Raw genomic sequence first — 19,271 nt, 5'->3', positions numbered from 1 at the left:
TCTGTCTATGCATTTTTCTTCCTGGCATAATCAAAATTATGGCCTTGCAATGTATTCCCTCTGTAAACTGATTACTGAAGTGATAGCAATCCAAGTGATCAAGTATCAAGGGTCTTTCCAATGATGTTAAAGCCCTCAACCATATCTATAGTATGGTTTTTTCAAACCTTCTCTCCAGAAATAAACTGCCATCTCCTACGCAGCCAGTCTTCTTGGAACAAATTGGAAAGGAATTAACACTAACTGGTCCCTATTCTACATATTCTAAATATTCCCTCTTGTGTAAGAGAGAATCAGAAGCAGAAACTGAAAATGCCTTAACTAATGTTAACTTTTATTAAACATGGGAGAGGAAAACATGATGCGAAAGAAATCATACTTTCAACTGTAATAGCTCTCAGCATACCCCTTTCTCTGAACCAGGGGTGCTCAACCCCCAGCCTGCAGACCAGATCTGTCCCTGGTACCCTGTCAGCTAGCCCATGGGGCTTTCCAGGGGTCTGTGGGGAGCCCTACGAGCTGTTGCTCTGTGCACCACATCAGACATGTAGGATGACACAGGACCCCAATCCCAGTGGGCAGGAGTGGTGTGGGGCCCTGGGGCCCTGATCCCAGTGGCGCAGGGCCCAATCACAGCAGCGTTGGGGGAGCCCTGTGCCACTCATTTGGCCCATGAAAAATTAAGCACTGTTTCTTTTCTCCAGTTTTTTAGAAACGAATACAGACTAGAGATTGTTAACTGCTACAACATGTTAGTACCTTTCACTTTATTGTTAGACAGCTCTACCAGGAATAATTTGACTCTACTGGAGTCCATACACTTACTTTCTGAACTGATTAACTCTTTTGTTGCAGACACGTGAGGCTTATGTCTAAACATTGTTCTCCTTTTACATCTGTTGGCTTGGAGTGTTCGCAACCCACGTGACAAATTCATACAACTTCATCAACTTTGTTGGAGTTTCAACTAGTTGGACACGATCTAACTGCTACAACGTGTTAGTACCTTTTAAGCAAACTGAGACTGACTTGCAGGCCTCGGGGCTAGAGCTGACTGTTTGCTTGTGTATTGTCACCTTTTTTTCATGTGAAACCTGACTTGTTCCACAACATTTTCCACAGACTGTTCACGGTCATTGGATTTTTATTCCTGTTTTCAGTTTTTAAAAAAAATCATTTTTTGTTTTCAAAACCACTTTTATTGGACACTGAAACATTTTACCAAAAATGGGGGGAGGTTACGTTTCTTTTTAGGTTTCCTGCCAAACAAGCAAGCAAACAAACTCTATATTATATTTATGTATTTACCTATTGCAGGTAAATACATGCTTGTAAGTGGTATGTCTGTCTATGCTGGTAGTGCTACATTTTTGATCTGGGTCAAACCCTGTGACAAGTTGCCCCACCAAGAGTGCCGCATCTGTCCACACCCTTTGACTAGCTGTATTGAGAGCAGTGGAGTGAGGAAAGGCATGTGTGCAATGAGCATGACCACATGGTAAATGCTGATGACTTGCTCATACCCCACTCCCCAAATTCTTCCACAGTCCTCATGACAAGCTGCCAGGGGTAGCTGCCACCACTCAATACTCCCTGCATTTCCTACCCTGCTCTTGCATTTTGGTCACCCTCCATCCCAATACCCAAGTTACTCTAAAACCCAACATCTAGCTTCCCTCAAACTCACCCTTTTCTCCCCATTCTTTGCAGCCAGGTCCTCTGCCTCCTTGCTAAAACTCCCCTGGCACAAGGTAATAATCAGGAAGGATTGCTTTCAGATTTAAAAACAATCCCGGTCCAGCCCCAGGCTGTGCCCACCCCCTTGCCCTAGGCTGGGATCCAGGGGGAGGTTGAAACAACTCCCAGGGCTTCGGGGCTTAGAGCATCTCTCCCCCCCACAATTTCTCTCTGTACCACATGCACTGGTGATGAGCTCCCTGGGCTTGTTGCCATGGCAATAGCTGATATAAAGTGCTCAGCCTAAATGGCATTTTGATTGGTTGGTGAAGGTCCCTCCCCTCTGGAGAGGGTGAAGTGGGGGGGCTCCCTGAGCCCTGGGGAGGCTGGAGGGAAACCAGTTCAGAGTCATGTATGAGAGGGAGATGGGGGTCTTTTGCAGCAGCAGTGGTAGGTGAGGCAGAGTGCCTAGGTTCCTGCCCTCCTCGCGCACGTGCACAGCAGCAGCCGGCAGCAAGCTGCTCTTCTCTCCCTGCTCCCATCTCCTGGACTGCTTCATTGCCTCTCTTCTTTGGGTCTCTTCACCCGACACAAGCAGCAGTGTCATGAGAGAGGACAGCTCGGGATTTCTCTGTGGGAAATAAGACTTGTGCTCAGCTGCAACAGATACGGAAGGCAGCAGCAGCAGCAGCATCATCCCATAGGAGCTCACGTGTGGGGAGCGAGGTAGGTAGCATGTCCTAGGATGATTAGCAGTGCAGAGACCTTTCAAGTGGTGCTCAGGCTAGCAGCGCCCCGTCTGACACCCTGCGCCTGGTTTTGCTAGCTCATTGCTCCAAGTTGTAAGTTCCCCTGAATCTAAGATGTCCTAGACTGATGTCTGATGCTTCAGATGAGTCCGGCTCCCATTTTGGAACCACAGTTAGGAATCTGACCCCTACTGAACCTAGTCCTGGAAGGGTCAAGCTAATATTGCTTGCCGCTAATGGCATGTGCCAGTGTATCTAGCTCCTAGGGTCTTCCATAAACTAGTCTTCTGCATGTGCTCGCAAGCTGTCACTCACTCAAACTAAGCCGATGCAATGGAAGGCAGCTTGCTGCCGAGTGTGTGAGACCCTTGCGAGCTCATTCCCATTTTCTGCTCCAGGACTTCTGCCAAAATAGATTTTGCCCAGTCACTTGTGCCTGGTACTTGATGGGGGCACCCTTGCAATCTGCTATCAGGGGCATAGCTTGAGCTGCCTTAGTAACCAGCACAAAAGATACTGGGAGGAGTGGTGCAAGTGACTGGGTGTGATGGGTATTTAAAAGATTTGGAGCACCTTTGAGAGAAGGTAACTGGAATTTCAGCTGTAATGGGGCTGACTTTTTTCACCTTTAAGAAGGCACGAAAGTAACTAAAGTTAGAAAAAGAAGCTTTGGAAACATGAACACAGCAAGGCGTAGAGTGGGGTTCATATCAACACAGTCTTGGTTGAAACTGACACCTGCTCTAATCAGAATCCTGTTCTTCCAGTCAAATCTGTTTGTCCCTGATAAGTGCTGAACACTGTTGCCCCTGCAGAGCTGAGTGCTACCGGAGCAGGAGCTGGGTTCCAATCCACCTCATGTCTTGTCAGCAATATGTTCAGCTGGGATCCCTTTTCTAAGTCCTCAGTGTTATGTACCAAATGGAGAAGAAGCAGAGGGAATTTTAAAGTTGTGTTGGGCTGCACATGCCAAACAGATAGAAAAATCAATCTATTAATCAGTGAGCCTGGGATATATTGGGTCTTCAAGAACTGAGAGAGGGGAAATTGGGCATGGTGTGGGCCATTCATGCCGTGTCACTTTTTGGACTGTAACTTCACTTTCATATTTTGAAGGCAAATTAACGGGGGAGTTGCCCAACCATCCTATACCCACCCTCGGGATCTTGCAGTAGCTGCCGGTCAGGTTCTTCTGCTTTAGCTGCCATTCTGTTTGCCCGCTGGTGTCACTTCTTAGCATAAAATGCTCATGGCTCTATGCCATGCCTCCTGACACCTTTAGGAACTGGTCCTAGTGGGCATGTCCTCCCTTGGATTGCTCAGTTAAGTGGCTATGGCAGAGAATACAGGTGCATGTGTTATGCCTAAGAAGGGGTTTTAATGCCATAATCCATGTTTGAAAGCACTGGTATTGCTGAGAGAGGGTGGATAAAGAAGCAGCTAGTTTAGGGGAGTCTTCTTTCACATTTCAAGCCCCAGCCTGAGCTAGGTTTCCTAGCACAGAGGCCTGATTCCTTCCCCCACCATGAGGTGCTCTGTCATCCTTTACTGTAGGCTGGGGGACAGATGACAATCTGTTTTGAGCTGCAAGCTCTCTCCTCTCCACAAGAGATCTGCTGTCATCGTGCTGGTTTTTTTTTTTGGTCAAGTGATCTATATGAGGCATCCAGAAATTAGGCTGATGATAGCACTTCAGAGGCAGCATATTCTGTCCCAGGATATGAAGAGAGTCATGCCTCAGGCTGTTGAATGTTTTCTTGCATTGGCTGATGCTAAGAGGCTCTGCATGGGGTTCTGGCTAGTTTATTCTCAGTTAGAAGGAAAGTGGACCTAGCAAGGGGGAAGTGTCAATCATTTGAAAGCAAAGGAAGATCTCCTCAAGGACTTAACAAAGGAAAAGGGATGGCAAGGAAGCTGCACAAAGGTCAATTTATAGAAACATGACAGAAGACAATGGGCAGGACTAGAATCCAGGAGAGTCTATGTGAGATGAATCCATCTGCTTTCTCCCCACCTTGAACAAGGCTCTAGAGGGAAATAGATAAAATACCCAGGTCTCAGCCAATAAGCAGAAGGAGGAGAGATTCCTTCCCAGCCCCAGGTCTGACAATTCATTGTTTATCCCTGCGCAAACATGCAAGAATTGCGTGTAATTTGAGACCTAATCTTGTGAATCTGAGGTGACCAAAATTGTAATTGATAGGGTTGAAATGAATGCCATGTTCACTCTCACATTTCCTGCTGATAGTCTGTTAGCGGGCAAGTAGGAGGCTCTTTTTTTGCTGGGGGGATTCAGTAGGCAGACTGGGTGGGGAACAAACAGATTAGTTCCACATGCTTGCTTCTGATTAAATTTGATCGCATCCATTGCTTGAATATAAACAATCAGCAAGATCTGTATGAAATCAGCTAATCGGATACCAAACCAACTAACCCTTGTCATAGAAACTGGAGATGGAAGCAATCTGCCAGGTCATATCTTATCCCTTTCTCCGCTTGCAGCTGCTAGAGAATTGTTCAATACAGCACATTCTCTAGTGCTTTGTCTAATCAGTTTTGAGTAACTCGGTGATAAGGCTTCTGCCACCTTGCCATGGGAAACAATTATGTAGTCTAATACAGCAGAGCTCACTGTTACCAAAAATCACACTGATCTTCAGCTTCAATTTCTTTTAGATAGTCTCAGTTGCAACCTTATTCCTAAATTATCTGTAATAATTACTCACAACCCTGTGGTTACTGGCAACCAGATCCAGCAGAGAGAATAATTTTAGCATATCTTTGGGACTGGCTTCTCAGGAGGGGTTTTGTAAACGCTTTCATAAAATCCCAACGGTATGACATCTGGTTTTCAACCTACCTCCCTTCATGGGTAAGATCATTTAATACATCCATAGACTGAATGTGTTACAAGCAAAACAGTTAAAGAAGGCCTAACAGCGGGATCAGAGGATATGGATGACGCAACAGTGCAAGAGAGAGGGATTCTTGCTTCCTTTTCAGATACGAAGGATGCTGGGGAAATTCAGATGCTGTCCTTCTAGATTTCATAGATTTCATAGACATTTGGGCTGGAAGGGACCTCGGGAGATCATCGAGTCCAGCCCCCTGCCCAAAGGGCAGGAAGTCAGCTGGGGTCATAGGATCCCAGCAAGATAAGCATCCAATTTACTCCTGAAGGTGTTCAATGTAGGTGCTTGAACCACCTCCGCTGGCAGAGTGTTCCAGACCTTGGGGGCTCGGACAGTAAAGAAATTCTTCCTTATGTCCAGCCTGAAACGGTCTTGCAGGAGTTTGTGACCGTTCGACCTCGTCATCCCTTGGGGCACTCTGGTGAACAAACGTTCCCCCAGATCCTGGTGGTCACCCCTGATAAACTTATAGGTGGCCATCAGATCACCCCTGAGCCTGCGCTTTTCCAGGCTAAAGAGTCCCATGGCTCTCAGCCTGTCATCGTAAGATCTGTTTTCCTGACCTCTGATCATGCACGTGGCTCTCCTCTGGACTCTCTCAAGCTTCTCCACATCCTTTTTGAATTGTGGAGCCCAAAACTGGATGCAGTACTCCAGCTGCGGCTCACCAAGGCCGAGTACAAGGGGAGAATGACGTCCCGGGATTTGCTCGAGAAGCATCTATGGATGCAAGCCAGCGTTTTGGTCGCTTTACTAGCCGCCGCATAGCATTGCAGGCTCATGTTCATCTTGTGGTCAATGATGACCCCCAAGTCTTTTTCTTCTGTAGTGCTAACCAACGTAGCACTGCCAAGCCTATAAGGAAGCTGCAGGTTTTTCCTCCCAAGGTGGAGAACCTTGCATTTTTCGGTGTTAAACACCATGAGGTTCTCGTCTGCCCATTTGCTGAGCTTGTCCAGGTCAGCCTGGATCACCCGCCTATCTTCTGGCGTGGATGCTTTGCCCCAAAGTTTGGTGTCATCGGCGAACTTGGCCAGTCCACTCCTAACTCCAATGTCCACATCGTTAATGAAGAGTAACACATCGTTGAGTAGGGTGCAATGGTGTTACATCACTGTATCACAGGGCATGATATATGTTTGGAGGAGTACTAACAAACTAAGAAAAGGACAGGCAGCAGGCTGTTGGGCTAGGAACAGAGGATGTCTCAGGTGATTTGGTGTAGGGACATGAGAGATAATAATGGGCTGCAGTAGGTACAAGAGTAGAGGGCAACTTTCTCCCACCAACTAACAGTGAAGGGGTGAAGCTCATAGAATAGTAAGACTCTCTATTAGAGGTGGGATTTACACAAGTGCTCAACTTTGACTCCATGGGAGCTGTGTTCGGCCAGTGTGCAAGCATTTCACCACTGATTTTGGTGACTGCAGAAGGAGGGTGATGCTGGGTGCTCTTGAAAATCCATGCAAAATTGCCCTTTGCTGTGACTTGTGCCCAAATGCTGAACATTTCTCTGTTTGCCTTGTTTTCAAAGCCTCTTCTTCCAGGCCTGAGGGTTTTTGTTTTGGTCACCAAAGCCTACAGTAGTCAGAAGTGAAAACATAACCAAATGCTGTCTGTGCACAGCTCAGACCTGACATACATGCAGTTCCCATTGTTTTCAGGAAAAGTGGAGGTTGAACCTGTTTAGGAATTTGGGCTCCTGAATTTACACCTGTCTTTGAAACAGCAGGGAGGTATTTTGGGGAGGGCTGGAATCAAAAAGCCTGGACTGTGTTTTAAGCCTTGACACAAATGTCCCTTGGTAGCAGATAGTGGTCAAGCAGACATTTTCTCACCTTTTCCTGCCAACATGCATCACTCCAATGGGAAGGCAGAGAAGGAGGGTTTGGTCTCTGTCACCCAGTCAGCTCTTGGCCAAGAGAGAGGCCAAGGAGCTAATTTGTGCTGAAGGCCTGGGTAGGATTTTGCATCTGGCTTTCGCAGGGCTACACTGGTTTGAAAGAGAAGCATCACTCTTGGATTGTGTGTGAAGTCTGACGAGAAAAAAACCCAACTGTTCAAGGTAAGTCACTTTTGGGGCCTACTTTGTTGAAGGGCATTCTGTGAAATTTTTAAATAACTTTAGATGCAGTGCAGCTGGCAAAAGGTTTAACACCTGAGACCGCAGTCAAAAGGAACGAAAAGCAGACATTATAAACCTGAATAAAATAAAGGAAATTTGGCTTCTTTGGTGAAAAGTCTCAGTTCCATTTAGATGGGTCTAGGCCAGTGGTCTGGGGCATCAGTTGGCTCTGTACCCTCCAGGGTACAGTGCCAAATAGCATCTAAGGAGGGCATTGAACTAGGCTGGAGTGGAGCATTGCTAAGCATTAAACTAGGGCAACGCTGAGCTTTAAAGCTGATGCAATAAGAAATCAAGCAAAGCTGGAGAGGCATGGGACCCTTTTGGTGAAATAACAATTACATATCAGGAAGCATGGTAGAGATTTTCATATTGACACTGACCTTAATCCAACTACATTTGCTTCTCTCTCCTTCCTCTGGCAGTCATGCCTCATTTCTTGGATTGGTTCGTGCCGGTGTATCTAATGATCTCCATTCTCATCTTGGTGGGCTTCGGAGCTTGCATATACTACTTTGAGCCTGGGCTGCAGGAGGCCCACAAGTGGAGGACACAGAGGCCAATAATGGAACGAGACCTTCGGAAAACCCTGATGATTCGGGATAACCTCGCCTTTGGAGTGCCTGAGGTGTAATAATCTGCTTAGAAGGGCATGTGGAGTGTTTTGAGAAACTAAGTCAAGCAAACCCTTTTTTGTGCAGCCAGTAGCTAACAAGTCCTGGGCTGGATGTATGTTTCAATTCACTTAGGAGGATCTTCTGATGTACACTGACTGGAGTGGGGTGGTGAGCTCTCACATCATTCTTTGCTGACCTGGGTCTGTCACCTTTTTCCTCTTCTGCATTTCTAAAGCAAAGTGTGTGCACTACTGCTAACTCAGGATTTACAGGGTCAACCCTAAACAACATGTTCATGGTCCATTAGTCAGCAAAGGATGTCTTGCACCTTCCTTTGACTCAAATTTGTGGATCCATGAATGACAAAAGCTCTGTACTATTCTTTATTCAGTTAAGGATCCTCTGCACCTACTCATAACCTGTAAAATGAAAAGTCTCTGCAGGGGGACCCAGGGGTGACAGGACATGGAACCTTTTACTCCTAAATCACTGGATTAGATCTAGCTCTGTTTGGCCGAGTCTGAAAGTTATTCCCATCTGATGCCCCTGGTGATTTTACATGAATTGAACTTGGTGGGTCTCAGCCCACTTTCTCATGTAGAGAAGTGCATTTCAGAGAAATCACCACTGGCACTAAACTGGCAACTTTGCTGACTGTCTTGGCAGTCAGGCCAAGGGCTGACTGAGCCCTGGAGACTGAACCCCCTTCTCACTGCTAGCAGCAATCACGGGAGGTCAGGATTGAGACAGGGTGAGGGAAGATCATATGGCTGATGAGTATGTGGTATCTGTTTGTGGGACAGAGGGCTTCAGTCCCCAGGGCTGTACGTCTGGTATTTTCATGAGCGCTAAACTCATCTAAAAATTTCAGGTAAAGCAATCTGTATGGATCCATTGTCTAGCAGGGAATCCCTTGCATCTCTCCGTGACCTGCGACACTGGGATTTATCACAAAAGGTTGAGTGGATCCCTTAGCAGTCATTGAATCTTCTGCACCTGCTGAGGATGCAGGAGTCCAGGATTCTATGTTCTGAGTGCTCCTGCAGCCCTTGGTAGCGAGAGTGTTTTCTGAAGTGAATTGCTCAGTGCACTGGGTCTGGTGCTGCTCCGCCATGACTGCAGTCAGTGCTGGAAGCTGTGAAATATCTTTACAGCCTCACCCGCATGCATCTCCAATAAGGGACACTTAGCTGGACAGGTTGAGAAGGAACTGTTCCAATGACTAAGCTTTCTGAAGCCCACCTGTATTCTGTATACAGCAAACCGTGTTTATATTCTCTGTGCTTGCACTTGCCTCTGCTCCTCCCTCGGGTTGATGTGTTGCCAAACCACTATAAAAAAATGTGGGGAAGTGGAGCACCCAACACTTTTCCCCTTGTTGCTAGCTGCTGGCAAATCATAACAGATAACAATGTTGAATTCAGAGCCCTTAATGTGGGCTCTATTAGGGCACTGCTCAATATTACACAGAGTTTTCTATCCCTGTGGCTGTTATTACTTCTCACGTACTATGCTAACATGCAACTGCTTCCCCCACTGCATTCACTCCACATTATATAAAGTAACAAAACACCATGGCTGACCCATCAGAGTGTGTGCGCTCTGTGCAGCACCATTTCCCTACACAACCACTGCCAGTGTATTGTATGCCAGTGCAGCTCAGCCACTGCCATCCTCTGCTACACACACCTGTGAAGAGATAACACGCCACTGGTCCCCTAGCAGGCCCCTTCTGAACATTCCAGATTCTCGTAATGCGCACGTTGCTGTACACTTCAGATGCTCGGCACCCACCTTGTCCTGCCATTTTGCACATACTTCAATACATTCCATACTATCAGACTGCCCTTGTGGTGGTAGTTCAGTGCCATACTCCACTGGGCAGCTGAAGGCAATGGATTCAGGCTGGGGAAACTGGTTTCTTCCCTCATTTTGGCTCTGCAGCCAGCTCCCAGTGTGTATAGTCTCTAGGACATAGTGTGCTCTAATCCTTCATACAGTAACTGAGGGGGAAAAAAACTATGATGATTTAAGTGGGTGACAGGCCATTGATGGGTGTCTGGAGATAACGTTGATAGATGTCTGAGGATAGCATTAATATTAGCAGTAATAGCTTTGGTAGTCCCCACTGCCTTGTGGGTACTCCTTGGTTGGAGAAAGGCTAAGGGACATCACCCTGACAGGAACACGCCCTCGCTGATGCAGTAGGCAATCAGCAGCAGTTCTTATCTGTTGCTCTTTGGCAGAAGCTACAGCCATCAAGGCACTGAACATCTGGACTCAGTCTAGTCTTTGGATTCTGTTTCAATGGTTTAAAGGGGGGATGGTAGGTCTTGGGTGGCCTTCACTCCTCCACTCTTGCCTAGGCATACACGTTGAAGAACTTGGTGTGATGGTCGCAGTACTCCATACAAGCAGATTCATCGGGCACCTGAATAGACAGACCTCTTATGCATACCTTATGATCCAGAGGATTGACAGTTGCTTACTATGGGCTTTGGTGTAAGTTTTGAACGTGCGACAAATGTCTTTAGCCTTTATTGACCATTTGCATTTGCCTGCACCACAGTAAATGTCATCATCATGCACATCCAAATCAGTAGGACCCACTGGGGTCCATCTTCAACTCATGCATGGGATGAATTGAGGGTCCTTATAATGAACCAAAAACATAGTTATATGTTGCATAGGTGTCTTTGTCACAAACTGGGCCCTGATTCAGCAAAATGCTGAAGGACATGGGACTATTCACATGCTGCAAATTAGCCCCATTTTTAAGTACCTTGCTGCTTCAGGTCTCAAAGTAAAGATCTAAGTTCAAGCTTGTGAGTATTCCCATGTGCTTTGCTCCCTGGGTGGATTGTAGCTGTGAGGCTGCAGCTGTTACAAAGAAGCATCACATAGTATTGTGTGGCTGTTTTGTTTCTTAAGACAAATGCAGCCCTCTATCACATTGGCCACAGTTGTTGCCCATGAGTCACTCACTAAAATAGCCATAGTCTCTGAGTGTCAGCTTGGAGACCTGTTTCCTGGGCCTTGACTGTTCTAACTAATGGGTGGGCCAGCAATGCAAATAGACCCCAGGCTGAGCACCGGGATAGCAATAAAAGCTTTGTACTTGAGGACTGGAGCTCAGAGATGTCAGGGACAAGTTAAAATTTTTCTATAAAATCAAGGTTCCATGGTTTGGAAAGACCCAGAGAAGAACAAAATTTCTCTTATATGCATGTGCACATGCACTCACACAGACATACCTTTCTGATGTTCCCAGTTCCTTTCTCAAAGCATCGCCATTGCTCTGTGAAGTCTGGTTACCCCACAGGTCCAGCCTGTCCTTCCAAAATAGCTGGGTGTGGGTCCAGCCACCTATGTACATGTTGTCAGTGGTCTGACCTACCATAGAAACCAGACCCTCATCTTTTCCTGCTGGAGGTAATCCCTCCAGGCCAGGCAGAATGCCCCCAGCAGGACGTGATGGGACAGTGTCAAAGAGAAGTTTGTGCAATGCCATACCTGTCCTGAGGAAAGAATGGAGGATATTAGTCTGTGGGCCTGTCATCAGCATGAGCTCTGCTGTTTCTCTCATGTCTCCCCAGCACAAAATCTATTTTCATAAGCTGAGCCAAAAGGAGAAATAATGAAATGAGTGACTGCGATTTGTGCCAAGTCTCTGTGGGATGTGACAGGCAGAACGAATGTCTGTCACTGCCCCCACAGCATGTGGGGAAGCCCTACATGCATGCCCAGACTGGCTTGCAGAGGAATCCTCCCAAGCCCTACTCTCTAGGAAACTTTGCAAGATGCAAGGTCATAATGGGGTAGAGACTTGGCTGAATGATCTGTCCCCTCTGTCTCTGGACTTTTTTCCTGTTCTGTGGTGTTGTGTGTGTTCTTTCACAAGTGTTTAACTCCTTCCCCAGGCCCAGGATTCACTGAATGAAACTGAATGAAAGAAAATTGACTGAATGGGACTGAACAGAAAACATGTCCTAACAGTAGAATCTATCTGACTTTGGAATGATCTCACAAAAGAAATGGTGGGACATGTAAAGCTAGACCAGGCTGGGCATTGGAGGACAATGCCATACAGGAGAATCCTATGTGGGCAGGGGGATGTGACCTAGTAAGTATCTCTTGTCTCAAATATCTTTGATATTTGTGTGTGTTTGGTACCCCATCTTTATCCCCAGAGCCAAGGTGGGAACATACACAAGCTCTACAGCTTTATTTGACGTTTTGCAAACTATTTTTCCGTCAACTTATGTTTTGCACTGTCCTGTCTTGTTGGAATTGATGTTAACAGCCAGGTGTTTTCCACTGTGACTTAATACTTTATTGTCAATAGAGTCAAAATCCTACTGTATAGAAATAAAATGTGGATAGCAAGCTGAGTTTTCTAGTGCTTTATTGTTCTCCATAAGTTTTTTTTAACACTGTATATTGGGGTGTCTTTTATTCTCTTTGGAATCCTTCTGGGAGTTTAGGCAGACAGTTCAAAACAGCAGGCAAGTGCTCAGGGTGAATCTAAAGTGGGGTGGTTGCAGGCCTCTGCCCCCATTTCTGACTGGATCACCCCAGGGGAGCCTCTGGGGAATTTTTTTAAGCCCTAAAAGCAAGTGAGAATTCCCATCCCCACCCCTCTGCGCTCAGAGGTACATCTCTTTCCCTTCCCTGCTCCTTTGTGTGCTGTTGCTGCTGCTTGCCCTGCTGTCCCCAGGGTGGGGGAAACTTCAGAGCCACTGCATGAGGGTTGGGCTCAGCTGGGAAGACAACAGCAGCAATGGGTGGAAAGTTCCCCCTCCATGCATCTTCCTGTGGGGACCCAGCATCACTCTTGCTGCTGTTGCTGTCTCAGCTGAGCCCAGCTGTCTTGCAGCCTAGCTGGAGCAAGCAGGAACAGCTCTGAAGCTTCCTGAATCCTAGGACAGCAGGGAAAGGAGAATCAGCAGGCAGGGGAGCAGGGTTAGGAATGAGACGCACAATTTTCTGCATGGAGGGAAAGATGGGGGATTCTTACCTGCTTTTGGGACTTTAAAAAAGACCCAGAAACTCCATGGCACAGTCTGCTCACACTGGTAGGTAAGTGATGAAAACAGGCTGAGAGTAGCAGATGTCACCGCCCATGCCACACAGTTGCTGCTTCTGCATTGCCCTTTGCCAAATCCTAGATCTGTCCCTGCAAGGACTAGTCTGTAGATATATATATTCAAAGCAGCACCATTTGCTATCTTACTGGATTCAGTACCTTATCATAATTAAGCAAAAGGGAAATGCTAGCTGAATAGCAGGACATGTTTCCTCACAGTGGGATCTGTTCAACTAAAGAAGATTCTTCTAAGGGAAGGAGGAGTAAGCTGGACATTTGGAATACTTGTAACTAAACTGGATAAAACACCAGAGAAGATGACATAGTATTAGGAATAATCCTAGACCATCTACAAGTCTTTTCTGATTCTGAATTTCTATGATTCTGAGAGAAAGCCAGTGGTTTATACTAGTATTGTTTTATCTGTGGTCACCTTTTTCAAGTGGTAGTCTACTGTAAATTCAAATATTCAAGGCCTATCTCACTTTTAGGGCCAGATCCTATTCTACCTACTTGATGCTTAAGTGGATTGAAGCACCTGAGTGCAATCCTATTTGACCCTTCCTCCACATGTTATATCATTCTGACCCTAAGACCGAAGTCACAAAAAAAGTAGGGAGGAGGAGGAGAAGGACCCAAGCATCTTTTGTGTTAACAGATTTTCAGGGACTTCATTTTTCACTTTCCCTTTCCTCCTGTTTGCCAGTAAGTACACTAGAATGAATAGTGTCTGGGAGTTTTCCCCCACCATTTCCATTTTTTTTCTTACCACTTTGTAGTTTTTCAAAATTTCCTCCACTTTGGAAGTTATAGCAAAATGAAATTTTGTAACTCTGCTACTCTTCAATTTGTCCAAATTTGATGAAATGGCAAAAAATTATAAAGCAGCAAAGGAAAAGAAGGGGGACAAGTAAACAACACCCCCCCACACACACACACATTAAATTACCACTGGCATAATTCATTTTATTTGATATGATTTTAAAAAAGGAGCAGGAGAGAGGCTGACAATGAAATAGCAACGATTTTTTTGAAATGTTAAAATCATTTTTGCTAAAAAAGAACATTTTTGCAAAACTGCAAAATTGTTCCATTTTGACTCCTATGAAGCAGAAACAATTTGAACTTTTTCACCAAATTGTTCTTCTGTTTATTATAATTATTCCGTCAATTATTAGAAACCTGCCATCTCACTAATATAGCAAGCAGAGGCAAGTCTGTAGATGCATAGAAGTACAGCATGTCTTTTGTCATTTCACCTATCTCTGAAGACCCCAGACCTCTTGGGATAAGATGTGTGAGTGGACTCAGCCTTGTCTGGGAATGACAGGGTTAGGGAGGCAAGAATGTGCTGGGTCATAGGGCAGGAATGGATGTAATGCTAGGATTCTACGCCTTTCAGGCCTTCCACAGACAGCTCATTGTTCCACCCCCTGCTGCTCTTGTGTCCTGTAAACACTGGCTGTGGGTGGGAGAGGGGATAATGATGTTTCTCTTAATTACTGCAAGTAGGTTGAAGGCTGGAAATGGTTCAGGACTCTCAACTGAGACTTTAAGGCTACCCCCTAGCAAGACATAATGCTTGAAGGAGGAGCCAAGCCAACAGGAGCTGAAAAGCCAGACCAAGTCCAAGCTGAGCAGGATTATCCTCAAGGATAGGGAATATAGTTATGACCACCACCTGCACAGCTGCTGGATACCAAACCAGCTGCACTTGCTGCTGTTCCAGCAATGGGAATCTCACTACACATCTCAGTCAATCCACATGAATCCTGTCTTGCAGCACCTCCTCTTATGCATGTCAAGCTCAGCACACACAGCTCTGGCAATGCATGTCAACATTTCCTGCTAAACATATGCTAAGCATCATCTGGAACTTTTTCTGGGGTGCCTTCATACTGGTCTCCTATTCCAGTTCTGGGGAGCCTCCATTCATACAGGTATGCCAGTGCCTGGAGACCTCAGTCCTGGTCCCTAGCATCCCATGCCTTTTCAGTCCTGAGGTCCTGCTGACTTTGGGGGAAGTTGTTGTCAGTTCCCAGGAATGCTATGCAACCAGAGACAGGAAAGCCTGACCTTCCCCTTTGATGAAGAACCATGTCTCAGGTTCACACATTGAATCTGGCCATAACATTGCCAGAAAGAAGTCCCTATAACAGCAGTGGAGACCTTAACGCACCTTAAAAATGGCAATTTTAGGCTAATCCTGCTTAAGAGGGCCACATGTCGACAAGCCCAGTGAGAATTAGGGATGAAAGCCAATGCTTCTCTTACTTGTTAAGAGCATAGTTAGAGTTAGAAAGCATAACCCTGGACTTCTGGCGTGTGACATGCTCATAACTCAAGCAGGGCTGGGTCTGACCAGTTCTTGGCTAGAAAATCTTCAGATCTTCAAATATTCTTGGCCAGAAAACCCAAATGCAGCAGAAAGCAGTGCTAGGAGCTCAGCAGGTGACCTATGCTAGTACTTTAGCAATGTCCCACCATGTTTCTAGGTAATGCAGTGCTGACAGAGGCACCCATCTTTCAAAAGAGAGGTAAAGCCAAGGCCCTGAACTTCTCACACCCATTAAAGACCCTGTGACCAAATTTGTGCGAACAAGTGTCAACCCTGCTGTCCTGGCTCTGTTCTAACTTTGACCAGTACATTCTGATGCTCTAAAAATTCTCCTTTAGTCTCTGTTGAACCAGGTCCAATTCTAATTGCTGGACAGCACTGCTGCCAGAGAGGAGCTGCCATGTCCCTCCCTAGCAGAGGTGGAAGTAAGGGGAGTGCATGTGTGGTGAAGAAACATTGCTCCCCATTCTCTCCTTGGGCAGGGACTTGCAGTACTCCAAAACAGTGCCTTCTCCTTCAGAGCTGATACAGGAAGAATTCCTCTTCCTGTTTCAATGTATTTTACCTACTACACCCCAGAAGTGGTTGCAGTTAGTGGCTGAGCCAGCCTTATGAAGCTGGCCTATAAAAAGCTTTGTAGCCTGCAGCTGAAAGATGTTCTGTGGAAATGCCAGTCGCTAATATACTCATGTGACCCAAAGCCCTTTTGATTCCCTTGTCCTTGTTTTTCATTTCCTAGCCTGGCATTTCATGACTGTTCTCATTCACTCCCTGCCCACTCCCTCTGGCTGCTGGGGCCAGCTGTGTCCGTCTGGAGCTCTCCAACTCTCTTGCTCCCACTTCTGCCCTGAACAAAGCTGGGAAAAATCTCCTAGAATGAGGAGAGACAAGGAGAAGGTGCAGACATCAGGAGGGATGGGTAGAAAGTGGAAAGGGTCTGAACCCTTCTTTGTGCCTACTTCAGATAGAGAGGAAGCCAGGAGGCCTGGCTGCCTTCTGGTCAGTGCTCCCAGCAGGTGCTGATGTAGTTAAAGCCTCCCACCTGGAACCAACAGTCTGTGGGAGATTTGTGGATAGACTGCCGCCTCTTGTAGACGTGGAATAGACCTGACAAGCTGCCATCACAGTCACTGCTCTCCAAGAGCCAGGTAAGCTCTTACCTTTCTCCTTCATTGTACAATTCTCTTCTGAGAGCTGCATCAAGAGGCCAAAGAGTGGGGGAAATCTGAGACTTCCTTGAGCTGTTCAGGACTTTACATCTGAGGCTGTCCTTGCTCTGGCCAGCTAGTTCAGTATCCTGGGGAGATACTACAAAAAAGGCAAAGTAACCCCGAAGAACACTGCTGGATAATTCTGGTGGGCTTGGGGGAATTTCTTCCTGACCCTAGCTGCTGCTTAGTGCATGCCCAGAAGCAGGTCAGTTTACAGCCCCTGTAGTTGTCATTCTTCAAGGCAGGGTTGAGGTGTCCTGGTAGAGGGCAGTATGTGGAGGGATAAGTGATGACCTTGCCTATTTGGTCCAGCCAGCCCAGGCCTTGCCAGTAGCATTAATCTGCTCTGCTATGCAGATGGAGACTGATGCTTCCTTTGAATTTGTTTCTCTAGGAAACATAGAAGTACCAAGAGTTTGGGATGGACAAGGACTTGGCTTCCTCCCCTCACAGGGTCCGCAAATATAATCCCACTCTGGGAGCTGCTTCCAGCCCCAGTCGCATCCCAGGGTTGTCTGTCCGGCCCATGGGAAGTGGGGGACTGGTGCCTCTCAGTCCTGTGCTGAGGAAAGAAATCCGCCTGGACTCTTCCAGCCAGGATGCCACCCGGCCAATCCCCCTTGTGAAGGGGAGACCAAGCACCAAGCCCAGCTGCAGAGTTGGAAGCTCCAAGGAGCAGAGCAGAGTGGAGCTGCCCATCCCATGCCCTCTCCCTGCTGTCTCCAAAGCCCAACCATGGACAGCAGCCAATGGTTTGGCACCCAGGAAACTGACCGCCATCTCACTAACGCTTCGCCGCAGCAGCTGTGACCCTGCACCTGACCGGTGTCGCCTCTCACCAGGCACAATGAGGAGGGAGCTCCAGGCTCCGCTGGGGAAGGAAGCACTAGGAAGAGGGGAGGTGCCTTTGCCATGTCTGCAGCCATTACCAGGGTTACCAACACTGCCCCAGCGGATACCCCTTAGCTGCATGAAGATGAGAATGGACATCAGACAAAACAGTGCCCTAGCACCAGGCTCAGAGATGCCTACCGCTTTGCTACACTCTGGCCCACGCTTCCGGAGGTGTTTGGCCCCTATTTCTCCGCTTCCTCCTGTGCCACATCCCATGGACCCATCCATGACAGCAGTGGATAAAGAGGACCATGCGACTGCCATTCAGTACAGTGACCACCATAGCACAGAAGCTCCCCCAGGGCTTGCTGGCAGTGAGAGGATGCCAAGCCCTGTTTTTAAGTTGTGTCCGGAGAGGAAGGCTCTGAGGGGGCAGCTCTCTGCAGCAGATACCACAATGCCTAGTGTTATGGGCACAGCTGGGTCAGCATGTAAGTCCAAAGAAGGGAACTAGATTCAGTTGGGTTTGGAGGGAGAGTGGGGTGAGGGGGCCTTTCTTGAAACATGGGGACATATGAAGGAAATAAAAGGGAAGAGAGAACTGTTTGACATGTTCACAGTTCGTGGAATCATATCCTGACTTTATAATGTTTTGCATATTGATGTCCCAGCTACCACACAATCCTGCTGGAGCAAGAAATACTGCCGGCATGGGGCCAGTTGGTTGTTTCTTTGTCAGATTCTTCTGGAAGATTTTCCTTCCTTTGATATTTTTTAATCACACTTCATAATATTAACGGTACATTTATACATAGTACCTAAAGGGCTAATGAAGGATCAAAAGAGATAAACATGTTACTGGTATAAATAACATGTGAAACAGTACATCAGAAAAAAATGTTATAGATAGCTGCCTGCCTATCTATAACATGCAGTTGATGCTTCTTAGGTGTCACCTGGCTCCTGTTCTCTGCTCTTCCCTCCCTGTGCTAGTTATAGGGTCACAGTGATATGCTCTCTCAACACCCCTTAGTCTCTGAGACTGCCCAGGGACCTGATCTGCCCATCATATACCTCCTTGCCTATCACAGAGAGATCTAGTATCCTGTTAGATGCAAGAGCTATTGATTAACCATTTCATAACACATCCAGTATTCATTTATAAACAATTTATATTTTTCCCCTCAATATAAAGTAGATACAATCATGACTTGAAAAATAAGAGTTTTTTTTAAGCCTTATCAAGAAATAAGTCTGCTAGCACTTGTTGCCCACCCCTTCCTCCAAGGGGATTCCATCCCTGGTGCATGCCGGGATTTCACAGCAGGGATGGGCAAACTTTTTTTTGATTGTGCGTTGGTAACTTGAACAGAAAAGGCAGCTGATGCTTTTTAGGTGATTGTGTGACAAGCAGGGAAATAGCTAATTGAAATAACTAATGCTCCAGCTATCTCAGGCACCGCTCCTTCATCACGACACCTGCGCTTGATGAAACCAAGGGTGAATCTCTCGGGGGTTGGGGCCTGCGCACTTTCAGAGGAAAGCCCCTTTCCCAGGGAATTCCTGTCCACCAGATATGAGAAAAAGCATTTATGGTCAGGTTTCAAACTGATGTCTCTGAGCAGGCCCTTCCTGCAGGATGGTGATGCCACAGCAGCCTGGCAGAACTTCCCCTAGGCAATGAACAGTGGAATAATCCCACCCCTGAGAGTGGCAGATATT

General features: G+C 46.7%; 1 protein-coding gene across 2 annotated transcripts; it reads left to right on the top strand.

Moving 5' to 3' along the window:
- The first annotated feature begins 2,058 nt into the window (after positions 1–2,058).
- Positions 2,059–12,458, top strand: SMIM45 (small integral membrane protein 45). 2 transcript variants are annotated; one of them, XM_090042907.1, is made up of 3 exons: positions 2,059–2,403; positions 7,325–7,403; positions 7,889–12,458. In XM_090042907.1, exon 3 carries the CDS (start codon positions 7,891–7,893, stop codon positions 8,095–8,097), a length of 207 nt encoding a protein of 68 aa, XP_089899033.1. In that variant the 5' UTR covers positions 2,059–2,403; positions 7,325–7,403; positions 7,889–7,890; the 3' UTR covers positions 8,098–12,458. The 2 variants fall into 2 exon arrangements, with proteins under 2 accessions (XP_089899033.1, XP_089899034.1); XM_090042908.1 differs by lacking the exon at positions 7,325–7,403.
- Positions 12,459–19,271: the final 6,813 nt, after the last annotated feature.

Source organism: Crocodylus siamensis, chromosome 4 (assembly GCF_052110815.1).
Source record: "Crocodylus siamensis isolate JL-2025a chromosome 4, ASM5211081v1, whole genome shotgun sequence".
In the NCBI taxonomy this organism is placed as follows: domain Eukaryota; kingdom Metazoa; phylum Chordata; order Crocodylia; family Crocodylidae; genus Crocodylus; species Crocodylus siamensis.
The sequence above is the reverse complement of the archived record's forward strand: the minus strand, read 5'-3'. Positions and strand labels throughout refer to the sequence as shown.